Here is a 22,130-nt window from a genome sequence, read left to right on the forward strand (position 1 = left end):
TTTCTGCCTTATTGGGGTCAGATATGGTCAGCTCCAGTCTCACCTTTCACTTGGACTTTCTAGCAAACATATTCAGACAGTACACAAGTGACAAGCAGACCCTGGCCAAGACATCAGAGGGTGAAATTTAGGGTCACAAATTGAAGCTCCATTGCCTGGATGGCAAGGTATAAAATTACACTCCTTCCTCAATATGGTGTGCCAGGAATCACACGGCATCTGGCAAGTTAAGAGGAGACTCTTGGCCTGCAGTCATAAGTGGAACACTTGATCCAGTAATATAAATCCTGTTGGGTTCTGAGGGAAGTCAGCTCCCCAGAGAAGGAAATATTAAAAACGGCAGAAAAATATATTTCCTAAAAAGATATTGAAGAACCAGGAAAGCATGCCGTTTTCTTAATAATCCCAGGTCTCCTTCCCCCAAGCAGAAAACCAGTTCTATAGACATGCAAATGTAAACCATCGGGAAAGTTGGAGCTGGAAGCTTAGGAAGACAAAGACCTAAAATCTACATATCCCAGTCCCAGGAAAGCAGGATATGACCTTTGGACATAATAGGATTGACCCACAACCATCAAGAATACCAGAAAAGCACACCCAGACTCAGGTCAGAATAGTGACACAGGAAATACAAAGCCTGAAGCAGGAAATAACTCCAAAGACTCCAGGGGGTATAAAAACCCACTCCCTACATATACTCAGTCCTTTTTCTGCTGGAACCATCTTTCTGTCTGGTTTTCCTCTGCAATAAACTGTAACCTTCTTCCTAAAGCAGTCGCCATGTTGTTTATCCCCGGCTTGGATGGAACCATGATGAAGACTTTTCTTCCTACAGTTCAACCTGAATGGAGTTTATTTTTGAAAAAGCTTCTTATAGGAGACTTTAGGTTGCAATCCAGTGTAGTTATTCCATGAAGTCTTTGGAACTTGCTTCTGAGTTATTATTAGACTACAACTTTGTACCTTATTTTATCTGAGAATTCTAAGTGAATCCAATAAATTATTGGGAGAAGCCACAGCCCACAGCAGCACAAGTATTTTCCCACTGGAAAGCTTCTAATTCAAGCACAGACAGTTGCAGATTATGGGAACTGTGATATGTCATTAATTGAAGGCCACAGATTTCCATTCTAAATCTAAGCCCATATAGCCAACTAAATAATACCGGGTTACAAGGAGCAACAATATGACATGACCGTGTTTGAAGGACTCGATTAGAGAGAATCTGCTCCAGATAAAAGGGACATAAATATTGTACTGTAAAGCATCATTCCAGGAGGAAAACGATGCAGATATACGCCAATAGATGGCGCTGCTTCATACCATTTCCTAAAGCCCTGATGGGCGAATCCATTCAGTCGGGAACGGGGGAAGAGATGGGAAGTTGAGCAGCGAGCGTCTCCTGTGTTCCGGTCCCCGCTTTCCCCTTTCCGCTTCTCTGCAGTTCCGGCGGCTACTGAGGACGTGGCTTTTGGCTCACCGGCCTCTTCCTGTTCCGCGGCGGGCTGAGGCCTGCTGCCGGCCGTCATTTACCTTTCGCTCACCCGACTCAGTCCGTGGAGGATGAGGAGGCCCCACGGCGGCGGAGGTGGCGACGGTGGCGGCTGAGGAGGCCGGGCGTGAGAGCCGGCAATGGAAGAAGAGTTCAGCGGGAGCAGCAGCGAGGCCCTGGCCAGAGGCGGGCGGCTGGGGCCCGTGGATGTGCCCAGCGCCCGGTAACTGACCGTCCTGGGAGCGTTTAGCCGAGGGGGGCGAGCGGGTCCAGGCGGAGCCTGCGAGGAGGGTTCTTGTTTCTTTGGGAGGGAATAAAGGTCCTTTGGCGAGACGCCGCCTGCAGCCGGGCTAACGTGCTATCGTCTCCACTGTAGAGCAGTCAAAGGCTTGGAGCCAGGTCTTTCTATGGAAGACTCGGCGACGGAGTCGTTGTTCTGCTACAAAAGTGGAAGCCACGTTAGACTTTGGCATTTAGGCGCTCAGTATCCTCCTCAGAGGTTCTTTGTTCCTTGCGGTGAGAGCCACGGGGACAAGCAGCAGTACTGGACTTTCCCACCTGTGGTTTCGTTATGTTAACCTACACCTGCTAGATTTCTTCTCCGCAAAAAAGATTGTGTGTGAGAGAGACAGAGAAGGCTATGCAGCTTTCTAGGCGATGTTTTCGAAAATAGTTAACCATGGTCTTCTTGCTGGGGCTAAGAGAAGCTTCCCATATGGCTTTATACCTAACGCTGGACTAAAACCCAGAGGCTTCCTTTTTGCTAGCCTGATGCCTTAATCACTACACCAAACTGGCTCCCCAGTTAAAGATATAGATGCACAATTTCCTTTAGTGGTACATCACTATTCACCTAGAATAGCAACAGTCCTTTTACACTAAAGCTTACACTGAACCAGATTCAGACTTCAGTTTTAATATACTTTCATTTGTCAAAAACAATTTCATTTATCCTAGACCCCAATAAAACCCTAGCAAATAGTCTGTGGCTGATAAGCAGGTAAAATTTACCAATTTATTCTCTGTCCGAAAGTCAGTGTATTATCTATCAGATGGTAACCTGGACAGACCTTAATTTCCCATACTTGAACATGCTGAATTTTAGAGACTGAATCAGTATCTCATTTTTATCTGTCACTTTAGCCTATATTGTAGAAGTCAACTGGTTCCTTACAGTTTTGAGTGTCTTGGTTTTATATAACACATGCATGCATATTAAATTGTATTGCACTATAAAGCCATAAATATGCAAGTGGGATATTATTTGCTAATAGTAAATGTTTGCTATTAGCACTGCTGCGCTGGGCCAATCCAGCATGCATCTTTTGTTTCAAAAGTAAAGCAAAGAAATTAAAAATGGGATAGTATTTTGATCAACAAATGCCTTATGGATAGTACAGTTATGCTTAAAGCATATAATTCCAGAGTATAAATAAAGCCTTAGGCACATTTAGTTCTCTTAGCATTTTACACCTTAAATGTTTAATTAGCTATTGGGCATTATAGATCAGAAACAATTTCATGCAGTTATCCATTAAAATATATACAAGTTAAGTAATTAAGTTTTTTAATTGGCTTACTTTTGATTTTTCCCTAAGAGTAAAAATGTTTATGACCTTACAGTAGTTTCTGTTCTAGAATTGAAAGTTGAAAGTTAACTTATCTAAAATATGTTTATATAATTGTATAGCTTTGATTGAAAAGTTAGCATTTAACATTTTTTTCTTCTTTTCAGCCTGACTAAATATATAGTGTTACTATGTTTAACTAAATTTTTGAAGGCTCTAGGATTGTTTGAATCATATGATCTCTTGAAAGTAGTTCATCTTGTACAATTTATCTTCATTGTAAAACTTGGGTGAGTTGACTTTTGATATTTTTTTTTCAGCACTTGTTATTATCATTTGTATGTAAACATTTTTCCTGGGGGAGGTGGACGTCATCATAGACTTGTTGAAATCAAAGGACTGTTTGAAAATTGATGGCCTCCTGTTACCAAGCATAGTCCGTCATTCTAATTCTTTTTCATAACCATCTCTAGTCACTGTTTGAGTGAGTCAGGTCATTGCAATTAAATGATTTTATTTTGTCACTAAAAGTCTGCAACAGTAGTTTGCTAAAATAATTAGCATCAATTTAGAGTTGAGACCATTGTCAAAAGAAATATGTTTGCAAATTACTTTTGACTGGCTGGTGAAAATGTTGTTGCAGATGTATTTATAAGTTTATTTCTACATATCTTTTAAATATGTAAAAATAAATGCATAAATAAAGCAGGAATGCTGTTTTTCTGTAGCTTTCTATAAATCCATATTAATTCCTACATGAAATAAGATTTGTTGGGTTCTAGATTAGAAACGATAGATTTGTCTTATTCTGTGAAATGAATGCTTTAAAGTGACATAGCCAAATTTATAGGATATATAAATGTAATGTAGGCACTGATTTTTTTTTCTAAAGTGCAGTCATTGACTGACAGGATTTTGTATTTGTACAGATCTGCATTTTTTATGATTTTGATTCAAAAACCATTTTCTTCTGGAAAACCAGTAACTAAGCATCAGGTGTGTAAGACTTTTGGTTACAGAGATCATTTTTATATGAACTTGTTTAAAGGGATTGTTAAAGTATTTAGACAAGCTGTGCATATGTATAGATCAGAACATAGCATATGGAATTACAATGATATAATGCTTATTTCAGTTGGAAATTAATTGTAGTATTGCAGAAACTGTCCCAAAATTGTATTAAATCATATGAAAGATTCAAGATATTTTTCATGATTTGCATTGGAAAATGCATTTTGGAAAGCTTAAAAATATTGTGTCTTGCATATTTCTGTCTCTGCACAGTTTATAAAAGTTAAGAATTGAAATAATCAGGTTGCCTATTGAAATACATTGAAAACAAAATATTAGTTCTCTACATTATTTATACTTTGTTACATTTGCAATCCAAGACCAAATGCCATTCTCTTCAGTAAGAAGCTCAATTGTCAGTTCAAGAAATTATATATTAGCTGCCATTACAGGTAGTCCTCACCTTATAACAGTTCATTTAGTGCCTGTTCAAAGATACGACACTGAAAAAGTGACATGGCCATTTTTCACACATGACCATTAATTCAAACACTTGGAAACTGACTCATATTTATGATGATTGCAGTGTCGAGGGGTCATGTGATCACTTTTTGTGACCTTTTGACAAGCAAAGTCAATGGGGAAGCCAAATTCACTTAACATCCATGTTACTAATTTAAGAACTGAGTGATTCATTTAACAACTGTGACAGGCAAGGTTGTAAAATGGGGCAAAAGTCACTTAACAAATGTTTCACTTAGCAATAACAATTTGGTCGAGGACTATCTGTATTTCATGTAGAAGTGTCCTTTATTTTCATGCATTTATTTAAAGTGCCACAACTTTGGGTTGCTCACAACAATAAAACCAAAATAAAAACAACAAACAGTAAAAGCAGTACATCACCAACAAATACAATCTTCTGGCTCTAACCTCACCCTTTCCCTACGCTTGGGGCAAGAGCCAGCTTTTTAAAGCCTTCCTGAAAGCTAAAATATTGGGGTCCTTCTAGGAAGAAGTTGTATGCAGGATTTTGTGAGAAAATTTAGCAACCAGTATTCTGAGTTTAATTGCTAGATAATAATGAATTCATTCAATCTAGATTGGGGGTATAGCATTTTGGTACTGAAATTATTTTGTTAAGTGAGATAAGGACTGGAATTCTACAGTTCTTTTGTGTGGGGGGGAGATTTTGGAGTTTTTCACTATTTAAAAACAATAGTTCAACAGTGAAAAATTAACATGATTTTATATATTTTTCTCAGGATGGTAAAGTTTGGTATCACAGTCCTATAGAGCTTTGGATATTGCAGAGAAAAGAAATTAGTAGGCATCAAATGGCCTCCAAAGTTGTATATTTCTGCAATTGTATTAAAACTGTTTAAATATGAATTATTGAATTGTATATTTCAGGGTTAACTAACAAAACATTGGGTGTACTTTTTAAGACAATGATTTGGATTCAGAATTGAGTATAAGAATCTTCATGCATTTTTCTTCTCTTCCAGTGGATCAAAATAATTAAACATGCTGTTGTTGGTTGTATAATATCATTCTTGTGGTTTTTTGGGCTCACTCTGTGTGGACCACTAAGGTAAATATATTGTGGGTTTATCGATGAAAAATGTGATGTGCAAATCTCGTTTATATAGGTTGGCCTTCTCCAGTCCTACAGAAGCATTAAAACAAAACTTCCAATTATCAGTATTAGCTCAAATTAGCAGTATTTGAACCCAGTCATGGTAACAGTAACAGGCTAAACTAAAAGATTACAATACAATATCTTAAAACAGCCTGAGATACCCAAAATGTCCATGATTGTGGCATCAACTTCCTAGACCATGAGTTAAAACCTGCATTAATACAGTTGGAGAAGCTTTAACATTTTTTCTTACACTAGTTTGAAACCAGTATATTAGGTCTAGAATTCATAATTTTATGCTAGCCGAAACAGTTATGTTAGCCTAGACCAGGGGAGTTGAATTCTGGGAGCTGAAGTCCACGAGTCATAAAAGAGCCGAGGTTGCCTACCCCTGGCCTAGACCCCTCCCTTCAGTGCAATCATATACCTCTCTGTTCAGAAATTGATCCATTTAGTGATGGAGAAGGGGGGGTCCTTCAAGGGTAGGACTTGCACTTATTCTGTGCAAGATTACTTCAAAGTATTATTGAGAAAATATAGATGAAATTATTAATATGTAGCTCATCATTAAACCAGAGGGAGAGGCAGAATTTTATTTCTGTTGTGCCTTGCAGAACTGCAGGGGAAGTACTGTATCGCCCACCCCCAACTATAGACAGATGAGAAGAATGAGACGGTACTGCAACAACTGTTCTGATTAAGTTGGTAGGAAGAATTCCAGAATGTTGTTTGAGTGTTTGAGCCTCAGGCTTTCGAATTACTGTCTTACAAAATTATATGCTGTGTTCTTCTTTTGCAGAACTGTGTTGATTTTTGAACATAGTGATATAGTTGTCATTTCATTACTCAGTGTCCTGTTCACTAGTTCCAAAGGAGGACCAGCAAAGGTATCATTTGTTTTACAAAATACTTTATGTAATAAGTTTTCCTATTACCTGTTTCTTTGTTAGTTTGTTAGTCAGAGTATTTGTCTCCTTTTATAACCAACTTCTCCATTTTTCCCCCAGACTAGAGGTGTGGCATTTTTTATAATTGCTGTGGTCTGCCTACTGCTTTTTGATAATGATGATCTCATGGCTAAAATTGCAGAACACCGTATCCTTTCTGATTTTATAATAGAAAAGTTTCTACTAACTGCTTAATTTTAACATGAGACTGTTAACATATTGCAAAAAGTGAAGTACTTATTCTGTTCGAAATTGTGCCCGATTCAATTACTGTCTCTGAAATAAACTTGCTAATAGGTAATAGCAATAGGTAATAGGTAATCTCTCAGCCACTCAGTATTGCCTTCTGTTTACCAAAAATGGTTGGAAATTCATCATCACTGTTCCTCCTAAGGGTGGTCAAAAGAATGCTGTGGTCAGTCCAGAAAGCTACTGAGACATTTAGGAAAATCAGCAGCAGATAAGCATCATAACACCAATTAAGCATTAGGTCACAGGTGGCAACCTACCTTCCCAGGGCTCCATGCAGCTTGTGAAAACAGCTGTTACAGTGATCATAACTCTCTCACCATAGTTGCTGAAAGCACAGTTTTCCAGCATCTTGTGATAGGTAACAGCTGAAAACAGTAGTGAAGTAAGTATAGAACTAGTCCTCACATGATAGTTTGTTCAGCGATTGTTCAAAGTTATGGCACTTTTGAACAAATGGTAGTTATGCCTGGTCCTGAAATGTTATGGCCATTGCCACACACCTGTAGTCATATGATCAAAATTTGGGTGCTTGGCAACCTGCCTGCATTGAGGACTGCAAGGGTGCTTCCAAAAGGAACCAAGCCAGGACTTGCTTGGATCTGAGTGGATCCTTGCCTAGTGACTGATGAGATTTGGTTAATCACAACAACAGGGATTGCTGTTGCTAAACAATGTGGTCACATGACATCCCACTTTATGACCACAGCACTTGGTGATGGAAATTTCAACCCCAATTACTGTCATAACTCAAGGTTTATCTAAATCAGTTTTTTTAAAAAAAATCGTGCAAACACCCAGAAAATATTGGTGCCCACTTGTATGCTACCCTGTTATTTTATGAACCTCAGCCTCTCAAAAACATTTAAGTCCAGGAAGTAAAATTGTAGGTGTTCAACACTGTTGACCACGAATATAAAATTAGATTCTAGTTGGTTCCATAAATAATTACTATAATACTGCCCCTTTAAGAACATAAAGCACACAACTCTCCTTCAGAGGCCATTCACTAGCTGCAATATAATGATCCAGCTTTCTCAATAAATCAAGATTCAGATTTTTGGCATGTCTACAGATTAGGTTGTTGATAGATATGCATTCTAATAGATATGCATTCTGTTTGAGGTCATGGAACATTATCTTTCGTAAGAATAAAAAATAAGGAACAAGAAGGAATTGATAGTGTTAGACCAGGCATGTCAAACTGCCGGCCAGTGGGCTGAATACACCATACTGAACCCACGTCCACCCCATTGCCGTAAATGGGAAAAAAGTCTTGATACGTTGCGCGACATCATGTGATGTCACAAATTTGACATGCCTATGTTAGACTGTTCTATAAGATTACAGTCTAAAGGTTATAACTCAACTTTGAAAAAATTCCCATTAAATTGAAAATGGTTATTTATATTTTAACATATATCTTCTAATAAGAGCCTTGGTGGGGCAGTGGGCTAATGCCTCCTTAAGTAACACCAGCTGCCTGCAATTAGTGCAGGTTCGCACCCCACCAGGCTCAAGGTTGACTCAGCCTTCCATCCTTCCGAGGTAGGTAAAATGAGGACCCAGATTGTTGGGGGCAATAAGCTGACTTTGTAATAATGCCGCTTGGGGTGTGTGTGAAAGCCCTAATAAGCAGGCATATACATAGAATGAAGGCTACTGCTAAGCTTGTAAGCCACCCTGAGTCTTCGGAGAAGGACGGGATATAAATGGAATTAAAATATAAAAAAAATAATAATAATGTTTCCAATGTGTGTTCTATTATCTAGGTTTTTTTAAGAGCTGTCAACCAATTAACATGAATAGTTATAAACAGCTAACAAAATAATATAACATCAACACTTACAAAAACCAAAAAAGGAAAAACAAGACCAAAGAAAAGTATACCATGAACAAAAGAATTCTAAAATATTTCCCCAGATAGTTAAAAAGTTCTCTTACTTGTTCCTTTGTTTTTCATCTTTAAGGCAGTCGTTTGTGATTGAGTATTGCTCAGCTTATCCTCCAAAAATCATATGAAACATTTTTTCACTATAGGGATTATTTTTCGTTAAGTTTTTTCAATAAAGTAATTAATAGAAATCAGAATGTAGTTCATGTTATGTAGGCCTGAATGAGTGAGGGATAAGGTCCTATTGCAGAATTTTCCTGAACTTCAAAATTTTTAGCTGAAGGACATCACGACAGTGCTCTAACCCATATGCTTTATACAGTTATCACTTTCTTAGGAGTTGCAGATCATAAGGTAAATGCTAAATGAACTATTGAAAAGTTAATAAGCTTATTAAATTCTTTTAATGGGTTACTGTTATCAGACGTATTTTTTAAAAAAGTACTATTAATATACTTTTAACTAATTCTGTTAAAATAATCCTGCTGAATTATTTCAACTTTTTTTTCAATCATCTTTTACTTGGAGGAAACCCCCTTTATACTTAGGATAGCTTACTTCATAGTAGAAAGATATTACATTATCCCAAAGGTGTTTTTTCATGAGGCAACTGGTCTTTCTTGATTTTCGTTGAAGACGTTTCGCTTCTCACCCAAGAAGCAGAGCTGAAGAAGCTTCTTGGATGAGAAGTGAAATGTCTTCAAAGAAAAACAAAGTCCAGTTGCCATGTGAAAAAGCACCTTTGGGATAACTACCATATGACCTGGATGACTGAGAATCTCCATAGACATTTACAATTGCTGTATATTGCAAGAGCATTGACAAATAATTTTTGATTTAATGCCCCCCCCATTTGCAGTCATTTTTATGTATTTGTATCATAATGACAATATGTTAGGAGGCAGAGGACTTGGATTTAGGAAACTGGAAACTTGGATATCATTAGGTACATATCAATTGTTTACATATTTGGGGGGCTGTCAGAAATTTTATATACATCTTTTCCTCTGCTTTCTTAGAAACATTTAAAGTATGTACTGTTTATTCATGGAGATACACTTAAAGAAATATTGAGCATTTGGTTTTTAGAGTGCTAATTGTAGTCTGCCTTTTTTCTTTCTGTTTTTTTTTCTTCTTTTGGTAGGGTGGAGTAATCTTGCTTGTATTAGCATTGTGTTGTAAAGTTGGATTTCACACAGCTTCCCGAAAACTCTCAGTAGATATTGGTGGAGCCAAACGCCTTCAATCATTATCACATCTTGTTTCAGTTCTCCTTCTGTGCCCTTGGGTGATTGTTTTGTCTTTGACAACAGAGGTAATTAGCATCACTTGACTATTAAAGAGAAAGCATTCTGATGCCAAAATGTTATATCTAAGTCAGGGGTTTCAAACTGCCCGGCCTGCAGGCCAGTTGCATCATGCGGAGGCCGCACCCATCCCAGCTCCAGCAGTACAAAAAAAGTTGGTGACGCACGAGTTTGACACCCGTGATCTAAGTCATCTTTGTTAATGCAGTCAGTACCTTCAAGCTGTGACTCTTGGAGAGGCAGTTTTGTCTGCTCCATGCCTTTCCCAAAAGACTGGGGATCCCAGGATTGAAACTTCTGCAGTTCCATCTTGAAACATATTCTCTAGAAGAAGTGGCTTTTTGCACTTCTCTCGTTTCCCAAATAAAAAGGGAACGAAATGGATAAAATAAAAACACCCTCCTGGTATGACTATCCCACCTTTATCATTTCCTTCACCATAAAGGTAGGAAGGGGGCAATCAAAGCAGAACCAGATTGACACATCCTGTTCAGTGTAAGGGAAAGAGGTTTTGAAGGAGCAGATTCCTGCAGTGTGTTACAGCTTGACACAGAAAATACTACAGTAATCATTAGATTAAATTATGAAGACATAGGTGAATACTAAGTATGCTTTGTCTGTTAGAAATGCAACTATAGTCCACTTTTTTTCTGAAACTGATATAATTCCAGCAGATTTTCACCATTCTAAATCTCACTTTCATTTTTAATAACCTCAATTTAATCCAATTTCTTGCTATCTATAAGAACATTGCCTTTACAATTTTATGAATTTTGCTACCTTTTCCTTAAATATACTGCTCAAAAAAATAAAGGGAACACAAGATAAGACATCCTACTATTAAATACAGTACATTGTGTTGTTTAAGTGTTCCCTTTATTTTTTTGAGCAGTATATTTTTATAAACCTAATGGGCTATAATTGGAAAGTGTTGGGGTACCTTCAAGGCATTCTTGACTTCTGGGAATTGCCTGGAGAAGTCCCTGCAGTTTTCTTGTTAAGGTTTTTTGGAAGTGGTTTGCTGTTGCCTCATTCCTAGAGCTGAGAAAGGCTTAAGGTCACCAAGCTGATTTTGTGCCTAAAGTAGGACTAGAACTCATGACCTGGTTTCTAGCCTGGTACCTAATCCAAACTGGCTTTCTGATTGGAAAGTTGATCAGTTAAGATTCTGGATTTACTGTGGAGCATAGTACTGTAGAGAGTGCTAGAGTAAATTCTTGGAGATTTGTCATGAATGTTGTACTCAGGGATTTTAATCTGATCTCACAAAATATTTCCTTACAATGTATATTTATTTCTCTTAATATACTGTAGGTTCCTGAACCGTTAAAGAGATTCTGAGTACACAATGTTCTTTTCAAATCATAAAATGCTAATTTGTGTTGTTTCAAAAGTAAAGAAAAATAGATTTGTTCAATAATATATAACAGCATTTAAATATTACTGCCTGCATTTACATATCTGCATATTTTGATTGCAGAGCAAAGTAGAATCATGGCCTTCCCTCATCATGCCATTTTTAAGTATAATCTTTTTCGTCATAATTTTGGACTTCTATGTAGAATCTGTGTGTTTTGTCAAGATGGAAGTATCAAAATGTGCCCGTTACGGATCCTTTCCCATTTTCATTAGTGCTTTAATTTTTGGTAATTTTTGGACACATCCAATAACAAACCAGCTTCGTGCTATGAACAAACCAGCACACCAGGAAACTACAGAGCATGTCATATCTGGAGGAGTGGTGGTCAGTGCCGTTTTCTTTATATTATGTAAGTATGACTTTTTTGAAAAAAATGTGAAGTGTTGTTCAAGACATTTGCATGCATTGATAAAAGACCTTGATATCACAAAATATATAAATGCAGTCATTTGCATTATTTTTCCCAAATACTGTGCTGAAATTTCTAGCTATAAATCATCACTACTGCTTCTGTAGAGATTTGGTTTACAGAGAGCTGCATTGTTTATTTTAAAGTAATAAGTTACACTAAGTGTCCTGAACTTTTGTGTACACATGCGCAAAGCCATTCCCTGTTGGTTATTCTGTTGCAGTATGAAGACAAGGTTATTAGGTTTACAGTTTCTAGATCTTCTTTGAAAGAAATTTCTTGCTTCATTTTTTATAACATAACCTATCAAATTGCATGAATTATCTCATTTGAAAATCTTGCTTGGTTAACATGTCCATAGGCTAAATTTCAGAAATAAATTAGTTTTTTGAATTTGAAGTTTCTTACTAGATGAGTGATTAGTTATTGTTTTGTTTTTTTTTGAAAAAAAATCTAGTGCTCAGACCCATCTCCCAGCCTTGCTAATTATTATGTTCTTCTCAGCTGCTGTGTATTTTAATTTTTGTATATGTTTTTGTTTCACCTTTTTAATATTGTTCACCACCCTGACTCATTTGTTGAGATGGTGGCCATATATATTAATTAATTCAATATCATCATGAGGCTTAACTTGAAGCACAAAGAAACAGTATCATCCTATGCATTGTGATTAAGTGATATAAAACTGAACTAATATTGAATAGTCTTAAGTCTCTGGAAAAAAAACTTTTTAAAATGTGTTTGTATTTCGTGTAAGATACAAGTATTTTTTTTTCTTTTCAGCTGCCAATATTCTTTCATCCCCAACACGGAAAGGGCAGAAAGGCACTCTTATTGGTTATTCGCCAGAAGGAATACCACTGTACAATTTTATGGGCGATGCTTTACAACACAGCTCTCAGTCCTTGCCTCGATTTATTAAAGAATCATTGAAGCAAATTCTTGAGGAGTCTGACTCAAGGCAGATCTTTTATTTTCTATGCCTAAATCTGGTAAGCTTATCTTTAAAATAGTTAACCCTGTGTAAGTATGAGAGAGAGAGAATAAAACAGAAGCCTCTATTTAATGTAAATCTCTCTGGAAGGGCCTGCACTGGTCATATAGTCCAGCATTACAACTTTAAATAAAACACTGCATCTTAATGAAAGCTTCTCAAGGAAGCCCGTTTTTCCATAGATAACTTGTTTTGTGTTATAGGCATTGCATTTTTAGAAGTTTCCTAGCAATCAGAGACTAATTTTATTTCTCTGCATTTTCGTATGGATGTTAATTTCACAAAAATGTATATATCCTTAAAGACCTCAGTTGTCCATTTTGTTGTTGTTGTTGTTAGTTGCGAAGTCGTGTCCGACCCATCGCGACCCTATGGACAACGTTCCTCCAGGCCATTTAGTCAGTAGTAAAACTAATGACAGTGTTTTACAGAACCATGTAAATGACTTGTGAACTCATTCGAAGGGCAACTGCTTTTGAAACTGATGATAAAAAAGCACTCAGTGATATGGCATGAGAGATTATTCATAGGTTATAAAGTGGGTGTGGGCAGGAAACAGTAAAGTAAGAGTGTTTGATTCCTTTCCACTATTTTTATATGCTCCTAGTTAATATCAATCAGCTTCATCCAAGCTTTGTCCCCAAAGTCCAAAATATCTAGTCTTACCCAAAAATTGCAACTGCCAAAACTGTATAAAAAGGAGTTCCATCCCATTGTGTAGACCCGATTGACTTGGAGTTAGCATTTACTTTGTTTCCTCCTGAAAATAGGATGGTATTTTCTTCTCTTAGCTGTTCTCTTGGCCACATTACCCAACCATTTTTAAAAGCCTTGTTAAAAAAACTTTTTTGATCCTGTCTTACACTGTGCATTTTAAATGTTTAGGCATAAAATTGTCACGGTGAAAAGAAATAATGGATCAGTGGACTGTTTTAAAAGCTAGATAAATTACTACAAGGCAAAAGACAATAGCAATAGCACTTAGACTTATATACCACTCCATAGTGCTTTACAGCACTCTATGAGCAGTTTACAAATGTCAGCATATTGCCCTCAACAATCTGGGTCCTCATTTTACCAACCTCGGAAGGATGGAAAGCTGAGTCATCCTTCAGCCAGTCAGGATCACATTCTTGGCTGTGGGCAGAATTAGCCTGCAATACTGCATTCTAACCACTGCACCATCATGGCTCAAAAGACAAGGAGTGAAACCTTTTTCTGCATCCTTGTTTTAATAGTTGTTGTTAATCATTCTTGGGTATAATTTTTTCTTTTATAAAAACAAACATTTGAAAAGCTTATTCAGAATATAATTTTCTTCCAGATTATACTTTGTAGAGTAGTACATGAACCTTTTTTATATATTTTTCCCACTAGGTATGAATTTTTCAAATTTAGATATGTAATACTAAAATGTGCTTGATTTTCAAAGATAAAATTAAATTTTTACTTTTTTTTTAGGCTTTTACATTTATAGAATTATTTTATGGTGTATGGACCAATAGTCTAGGATTAATTTCAGATGGGTTTCACATGCTTTTTGACTGTTCAGCTTTAGTTATGGGTCTCTTTGCAGCGCTGATGACTAGATGGAAAGCAACCCGTATATTCTCCTATGGGTATGTATACTGGTTAAATTATAAAGATTTTTTAAAGGATGTAAAGACAAGGATGTGAGACTAAAAAGACAGGTAAATTAAACCAAATAAATATAACGGAAAGGCTCAGTTTACACTAAAGTAAACAGTGATAGATTGTTTTTGAATAATCACAATTTCTGTATTGTTATAAAACACTTAAGTTTTTTTAAGCCATGGTTTACAAACCAGGAGAAGAGGCATACTACTCCCAACACTTAATTTTCCACAAAGTGTTAAATACCTGGTTCCTGTCCAAAGCCTTGAGTTAGGATGGTGTTTGAGCCTCTTTTTATTTTTTAGTTCTGTCTTCTAGTCAACTGTGTGTGTGTGTTTTATTTCCTTTTAATTTTTTTATTTCAAGCTGCTCAGAATTGCTATGGAGTAGAACAACTTTGAAACTGAAATAATAAATAAAAATAATAACTCAGTACAGTGGCTGAGGAATTCTGGGAGTTGAAGTCCACAAGTCATAAAAGGGCCAAGTTTGAAGACCACTGCTTTAACATATGGGGGCTTCCTCAGATAGCTATGATTGCCACCATAATGAGGAAAGAGAAAAATAGGAATAACCACTTTGCCAAGTATTTCTTGAAGTTCCAGTAATTAGGGCACTCAAAGAAAAGTTTTATAAGTAAACACCATTGCTACTTTTCAAAGTCTTATTCTTCATCAGATTCCAGTTATACTAGCAAGATACAATAATACCTGTATCACAGCTCTGGGCATTAAGAAAGAATCCTTCCAGCTTTCTATAGAACATCTGGAACCTGACTGATAAAGTCTCAAGTTTGGTTTTGCCATTCTGTTTTACAAAGAAGAAAGTTATCCAGATTGTTGACAGAGGGCTTTGAAGTTTCACTTTGCTGTTGATTTTCCTGTTAACTACTTTGTTTTTTATGTATAGTAGATAGAGGATAGGCCAAGTGGGTTGTAAATAGATGTAGAAGTTTTTAAATTGTGATCCTGCTTCACAAGGGGAGAAACTAATATTGTTGCAGTATATTTATCAGTAATCAATCGGGAGGTAATATATGTATATGTGTTTTTGTCTTTTATCCTTTTTACTGCACATTTTTAAATGTTTTGTTTATTTTTGTTTGCTTTTCTGTTTGTATGTTGAGGGCGGTTAGAATTTGTATTTTAACTTTCAAAATAAAATAAAAAAATCTGTTTAAAAAATGGTGGCATTTCCAGTCCCAATTAGCATTGTTAAGCAAGGACTATTTGAAATCTTGGATTCTCAGAATAGCTTGGAATTTCAGCATATTCAGAACATCTCAGTATATTTTGTCTATAGTCTTATTATTTGTTTTCTCAATTACAGGTTTGGCCGAGTGGAAATTCTCTCAGGTTTTATTAACGGCCTTTTTCTCATGGTAATAGCTTTCTTTGTCTTCACTGAGTCGGTGGCCAGACTGGTTGATCCTCCAGATATAGATACAAATATGCTGACTGTAAGTTTGTAACTTTGTTTTCTACTATCTTTAAAAGTACTGCTCTAAAGGAGGGCTTTTCAAATTTTTCACCCATTGTACCACTTTTAGGATATGGCAACATCCAAGTACCACCAGTTGCCTAGCAAGGTGTCAAAAACTTGATGACCAAAAAAAAAAGGAAAAAAAGTGATGAAGTACAGGTAGTCCTCGACTTAAAATAGTTTGCTTAGTGACTGTTCGAAGTTACAGTGCCACTGAAAAAAGTGTCCCCCAAGCCACAGCTGATCCTGGCGCTTTTGGTGAGCCCTGACAGCCCTGCAGCTCCAGCCATCTCTCGCTCAGGCTTGTGAGGTGCTGCCACCAGTTCAGCTCATTCCCCTCCCCTGTTACCACTTTTCTAGGATGGTCATGTACCACCTGCCAGGTGCCAATGTACCTCAGATGGTACCCGTACCACTGATTGAAAAGCCCTGCTCTAAAGCATTTTTAAAATTCAGTAGAAACAGGATTCACTTTTCCAAGCATTTCTAATCCTGTTAAGTTCATAGAAGTTTCCTATGACAGTGAAAATAGGTTACATTTAGCTGGCCTCAAAATTTTCAACATTAAATTTTTTCAAAGATGCTTTTCCTTCAGAGAAAAAGTGGCGGGAAGAGTGTAGAACTGAAGCCGGCAACTCAGAAAGCCTTTATGTGCCAGAGTCACCGCCATCCTACTATATATTATGCCACCTCAGGTTACCTATTTGAGGCACTGTGATTAGGTGGCCATTGTAAATCAAATGAATGAATCAATCAGTCAAGCCTGACTGTTGGTCCACTGTTCTTAAGAGTTCTCAAGGGTACATTTATATATCATTTAGATAGTTAAAGGGAATTAACTGATTCCAAATCATAATTAGCATTAAACTCTGATTAATATTAACAATGAACATGTATATGGCTAAGGAATTTCATACATAGCACTACTTTAAACATAACAGTCTTGCACTCTTCCATCTGTTTCTTAGTTGTGCGGAGTAAAAAATTGTATGATTCTTTATTCCTGAGAATTACATAACATTACATTACATGATGCTAAGTTTCATCAGCATCATGATTCTCTGAATACAAAAGCTATTATTTATGCTGCAATATAGTCATTCTATTTTTATTAAGAATTCTGGAATCTATAGAACCAAGTCCAGTGGAGGATAACAACTTTGGGAAGTTGCTTTAGGCTTTGTTTTCTTAGGCATAGTTAATGGTATTAAATAAGGTATAAAGATTTCTTTGTTCTCCTTCATGCAGCCTGTTTCAGTTGGAGGACTGATAGTAAACCTTGTTGGTATCTGCGCCTTTAGCCATGCCCATTCCCATGGGCCTTCTCGAGGAGGATGTCATGCGCATGAGCACAGTCATTCCCATCACAGCCATGGTCATGGCCATGGCCATTCCCACAATGACTATGGGCACACTCATAATCATGGACACGGGCATGGATTGTTAGGAGGCAACATGAATACCAATATGAGAGGTAAGTAGAAAGCAATGGATTTTTTATGAGTTCAGTTTTTATTTACCATATAATGACATATAACAGGGGTCCCCAACCGCCGGTCTATGGACCAGCACCAGGCCGTGCAAACAAACAGCCCCATCCATGGGATGCAAGTAGTACATGAAACCACACACCCTCCGGTCCACAGAAAACCCTCTCTCCATGGAACCGGTCCCTTGGGGACCTCTGACATGTAAGATAATATATTATAAGGAAAGGCCTCCATCAGGAAGGGCATCCAGCCAGTAAACACTCAGCTCCATTCAGTCTCCCAGTCTCTACGCCGAATTAAGGGATTATAGGGTTGTAAAAGGGTTTTTTTAATCACATATAAAATAAAGGCTTTGGCAAACCCCCTTGAATTGTGGGGTCTGTTGTTTGCTTTTTTCTTGTTCAGTTCTTGTCATCTTTGCTATTTTTTATTCTTTATTTTTATTTCTTACTGTGTTTTTTTATCTTGTATCTGCCCATAGTTATTGGGGGTTGAGTGGCATACAAATGTAATAAAGTTTTTTTAAAAAAATAGATCATGAAAGTATTTTAGGATATCAGGTTTTTAAATCTGATACAAATTGATTGGACTACTTGATAGGAGTACTTATCTGTATTGTTCATAACATTAAGCTGCTAAGGGTATTAATGATTTGTGTTTCCTTACCACTCCAGGAGTGTTTCTACATGTCTTGGCAGATACCCTTGGCAGTGTTGGTGTTATCATATCAACAATTCTCATTCAACAGTTTGGATGGTTGATAGCTGATCCACTCTGTTCTCTATTTATTGCTACATTGATTTTTCTCAGTGTTATCCCTCTACTAAAAGATGCTTGCCAGGTACTCTTGTTGAGACTGCCTCAAGAACATGAAAAGGATCTGCACATGGCTTTAGAAAAGGTTAGTAGTAACATTGCCTATAATTTCATACAAATTCATTCTTTGGAGAAGCATAATATTGAACAGTATTATAGAATATTACTGGTTATCCTGCAATATTTTTTTTACAGATCCAGAACATAGATGGTGTCATCTCCTATAGAGATCCTCACTTCTGGTGTCACTCTGCTAATGTAGTGGCAGGCACAATACATGTACAAGTAATGTCAGAAGTAATGGAACAGAGAATTATACAACAGGTAGCTTAGTATGTTCATTCTTCATGAATCCTCAGTTCTCACACCTATGACTTTCTCTAGACTAGTGAAATGTGAGTCACCAATAGTACAACCAAATGGTATGTCTAATAAGCTAAAAAGGATCTTTGTGATAACATCTTCTAAAAGTTGCTCATTGTCTTCAATTAGTAGAATGTTTAAACTGGTAGGTAATTTTAACATGTCTGGCATATAACTTCCCTATGTGCATTGTTGAAGGTAATCTTGGTCTGGTCATTTTCAAAGTTATTTCCAAGCCTCCAGAAGTTTCTAACAGGTGTAGCAGTGATGACTATTAGATGAGACAGAAATGGAACTGTGGAGCACTTTTCCCATTTTATGCATTTTAAAAAAATAAGTATAACACATATGTTGTTTGCTTAATGCACTTATTTTTCTATTTCTTCCTACCTCATTAAAAATATGCCTAGATTTATCAGTACAACTTTGCAGAGTTCCAATAGGAATGGGGAAATTAAATTCATTTCCCTGCTGTTTTTCCAATTTTGCTTGAAATTGCAGCATCTTGGGCACAGTGTGCTTTCATTGTAGGTTTTGTTAGACTTGCTGAGACAAATCATTCCTGTGCTGTCCAGAAAGAAGCTTTTAAAGAAAATATGTTTTTTACATGCAAAAGATTTACAATGTAGGTGACAGAGTAGTATTTCTTGCCTAAGAACAGTCGTCTTGCTAAGATCTTCAGAGAGAGTTTTTCTGAAAAGTTAAATGTTTTACTGTTCATTTTTTGTTTAGGTATCAGCTGTTCTCAAAGATGCTGGTGTTAACAATTTGACTATCCAGGTGGAAAAAGAAGCTTATTTTCAGCATATGTCCGGCCTTAGTACAGGGTTCCATGATGTCCTTGCAATGACAAAACAAATGGAATCAATGAAGTACTACAAAGATGGTACTTACATTATGTAATTTGGAGTTCACATCTGTCGATTTCACTATCTTCATTATTTCATCAAGAGAATTTGCACATAGATGGATTTATAATATATGTCTTGAGTGTTTTGAGCACCTCGTCAACCCAAATATGGGTGAAATCTTTTTCCTGTATCAGCCATCCAAATATAGCCGGATCAAGAGGTTTATAAAAAATGTGGGACACCTAGAACATATGCTGTATATGTGAAAATAATGGCAATGTAAAATATTGTATTTGGTGTCTTATTAAAACTGATTTTGGTATATGAATGTGGATGAGCACAAATGTATTGTACACTTTCCCCAAAGAGGAATAATGAAAAATTCTCTTCCATTGCAACCTAAAATTGTTTTCATAAGCTTTCAAAAGGAAATTAGCAGACTTCATAAAAAATAGTCTTCAAAATTATTTTGAAGCTTTGCTGCTGTATGTGTATTTTTACACATTGAGTGCAAATATTTTTAAGAACATTAAATACAAATGTACATTTTTATATTCCATTTCTGTATACAATCTTATTTTCTATGGATGGCTTTTTAGATGAAGGAAAATAGATTCTGCTATAGAAATACTGTCAGGTGAATTAATTTTTTTTAGAAGGAAAAAAACCCTGGTAACCACAAATCAGGAGGGAAATTTTTTGTTTTGTTTTTGCACTTCTGTGTTTTTTAGTTTGAACCACTGTAAAATAAATATAATTTTTATAAATATCTAGTGAAATTATTGTATAACCTACAGGTTTAAAACTAGAAAAAAAAATCAGTGACAATTGATTTTTCTGCCTTGAGTCATTTGTCTCTGATTATAGTAATCAAGATAAAAAATGATACTGTGAATTGAATTTTCTGTAGAATTTTAAGGAGCTACAAAGTTCCTCTAAAATGGCATAGAATATTTAGACGTTCAATACCTGCTATGACAACATATTAAAACAAGCAGAATAAGTGATGGTGAGGTTGGAAAGAGAACATAGGGAAAGATGTTTCTTCATTTCGGATGTAACAAGAATGAGATCATTAAGGGATTAATTTCCCTTAAATATAATTGACCCTTTTAGTATTTCAAATAATGGAGGCAGTTGTCTATATATATTAGTTGAAAATTGACCTTAAATATCTCCCTTTTTAAGATAATGAACCACATTTCTGCTTAATAAGATGCAGTTTGTCTTCCCTAGCATTCTATGAAAGTTGAACAAATATGTAGACAACATTTTGTCAGTGTTGAATCTGCTTGTATTGGTATCTTTGAATGCCAAAAAAAGATAAAGGTATTTAGCACAATCCAGCACTTTTAACTTCCATTCTGTGTTAAAATGAAGAATACAAGACTTAAATGGATGTGACAAATGTAAATAAAGTTTCTAAGAGTCCAACACAATATTTTGGTAAGCAAACTGAGTTATTATAAGCCAAGCCATTACAGCAGATGCCACCATCTACCAAACCTGATTCACCACCATCACAGCCATAGCACAGTTGGACCTGAATGAGAAGAAATCCAAGGGCAGTGGACTAGGCTGGAAAATTAAGCGTCTAAAAGCAAGCACTGACAAGCATTTTGATGTTGCTGTTAATAAAACTATATGAATACTTCTACATAGTTACTAGAAATCAAACTCAATTTGAAGAAATCTTTTGACCAGCAAGATAAAAACCTCAACATGATCATTACTTGTTTCTATTCAAACTGGAGGGAGTCTTTTGTCCCAGTATGATGTCCTTCAACAGTTTTATTATCTATTCCAAGGGTAGGCAATCTTGGCGTTTATGACTCGTGGACTTCAACTCCCAGAATTCCTGAGCCAGCATGACTCAGCTTGGCAACCTCTCCCTTCCCCTCAGCATGGCTGGCTCAGGAATTCTGGGAGTTGAAGTCCACAAGTCATAAAAGAGCCAAGGTTGCCTACCCCTGATCTATTCTAAACTCTGTGAAGATGTTTTTCCTCACACAGCTACACGACCCATTGAGGTTTGATAACAGCCTTACACAGCCTAACATTCCTCCACAACTCAGCCACTATAACAATTGCTTATTGGAAACATAAGTAACTGCTTCAATAGCTGCATAAAAGCAGTTTAATGACATCATAAAATCAACAGGTGTCATACATTGACAATGGCAGATATTGACTACCAAAGGCTTTTAACATTCCTAAATTTTGAATCCAATCTTCACCTGGGAATAAACCAGCCTGAAGTTTACTTCTGAGGAGACATTCCTGGGATTGTGCTGTTTGTTACCTGGAGACTAGCTTTATCTCTGCTTAACATACACCATTGCTGAGACAGTAAAATTCCTGGCTTTTCTATATAAGTAACCTTTATGTGAAAATAATAAATACCCATTAATAAATTGGGAGAAACCATCTTTCCCTCTTTTCCATCTACATTTTAACAACTGACCAGCAAAGTTCAATCATTGCTATTGGTCCAGCAGAAACGTGCAATCAGATACTATAGGTATTTGTCTGACGATTATATACATTTAAACATATGGGG

General features: G+C 36.4%; 1 protein-coding gene across 1 annotated transcript; it reads left to right on the forward strand.

Annotated features, from left to right (window-relative positions):
* The first annotated feature begins 1,426 nt into the window (after positions 1-1,426).
* SLC30A5 (solute carrier family 30 member 5) lies at positions 1,427-20,337 on the forward strand. Its single transcript, XM_081315551.1, has 16 exons — positions 1,427-1,715; positions 3,228-3,350; positions 3,990-4,056; positions 5,580-5,665; positions 6,513-6,600; positions 6,721-6,808; positions 9,081-9,157; positions 9,948-10,118; positions 11,591-11,879; positions 12,723-12,931; positions 14,395-14,552; positions 15,898-16,027; positions 17,299-17,524; positions 18,215-18,441; positions 18,552-18,680; positions 19,452-20,337. The coding sequence occupies exons 1-16, from the start codon at positions 1,633-1,635 to the stop codon at positions 19,620-19,622; spliced, it is 2,322 nt and encodes a 773-aa protein (XP_081171677.1). The 5' UTR covers positions 1,427-1,632; the 3' UTR covers positions 19,623-20,337.
* Positions 20,338-22,130: the final 1,793 nt, after the last annotated feature.

Source organism: Vipera berus (genome assembly GCF_964194415.1).
Source record: "Vipera berus genome assembly, chromosome: 2".
Lineage (NCBI taxonomy): Eukaryota > Metazoa > Chordata > Lepidosauria > Squamata > Viperidae > Vipera > Vipera berus.

Bases quoted from the DNA above. Each gene is read 5' to 3' on its own strand.
- SLC30A5 (XM_081315551.1), top strand. From the start codon at position 1,633: ATGGAAGAAGAGTTCAGCGGGAGCAGCAGCGAGGCCCTGGCCAGAGGC. The intron at 3,351-3,989 runs GTGAGTTGACTT...GTATTTGTACAG, and splicing joins ATCTTCATTGTAAAACTTGG to ATCTGCATTTTTTATGATTT. The intron at 6,601-6,720 runs GTATCATTTGTT...TTTTTCCCCCAG, and splicing joins CCAAAGGAGGACCAGCAAAG to ACTAGAGGTGTGGCATTTTT.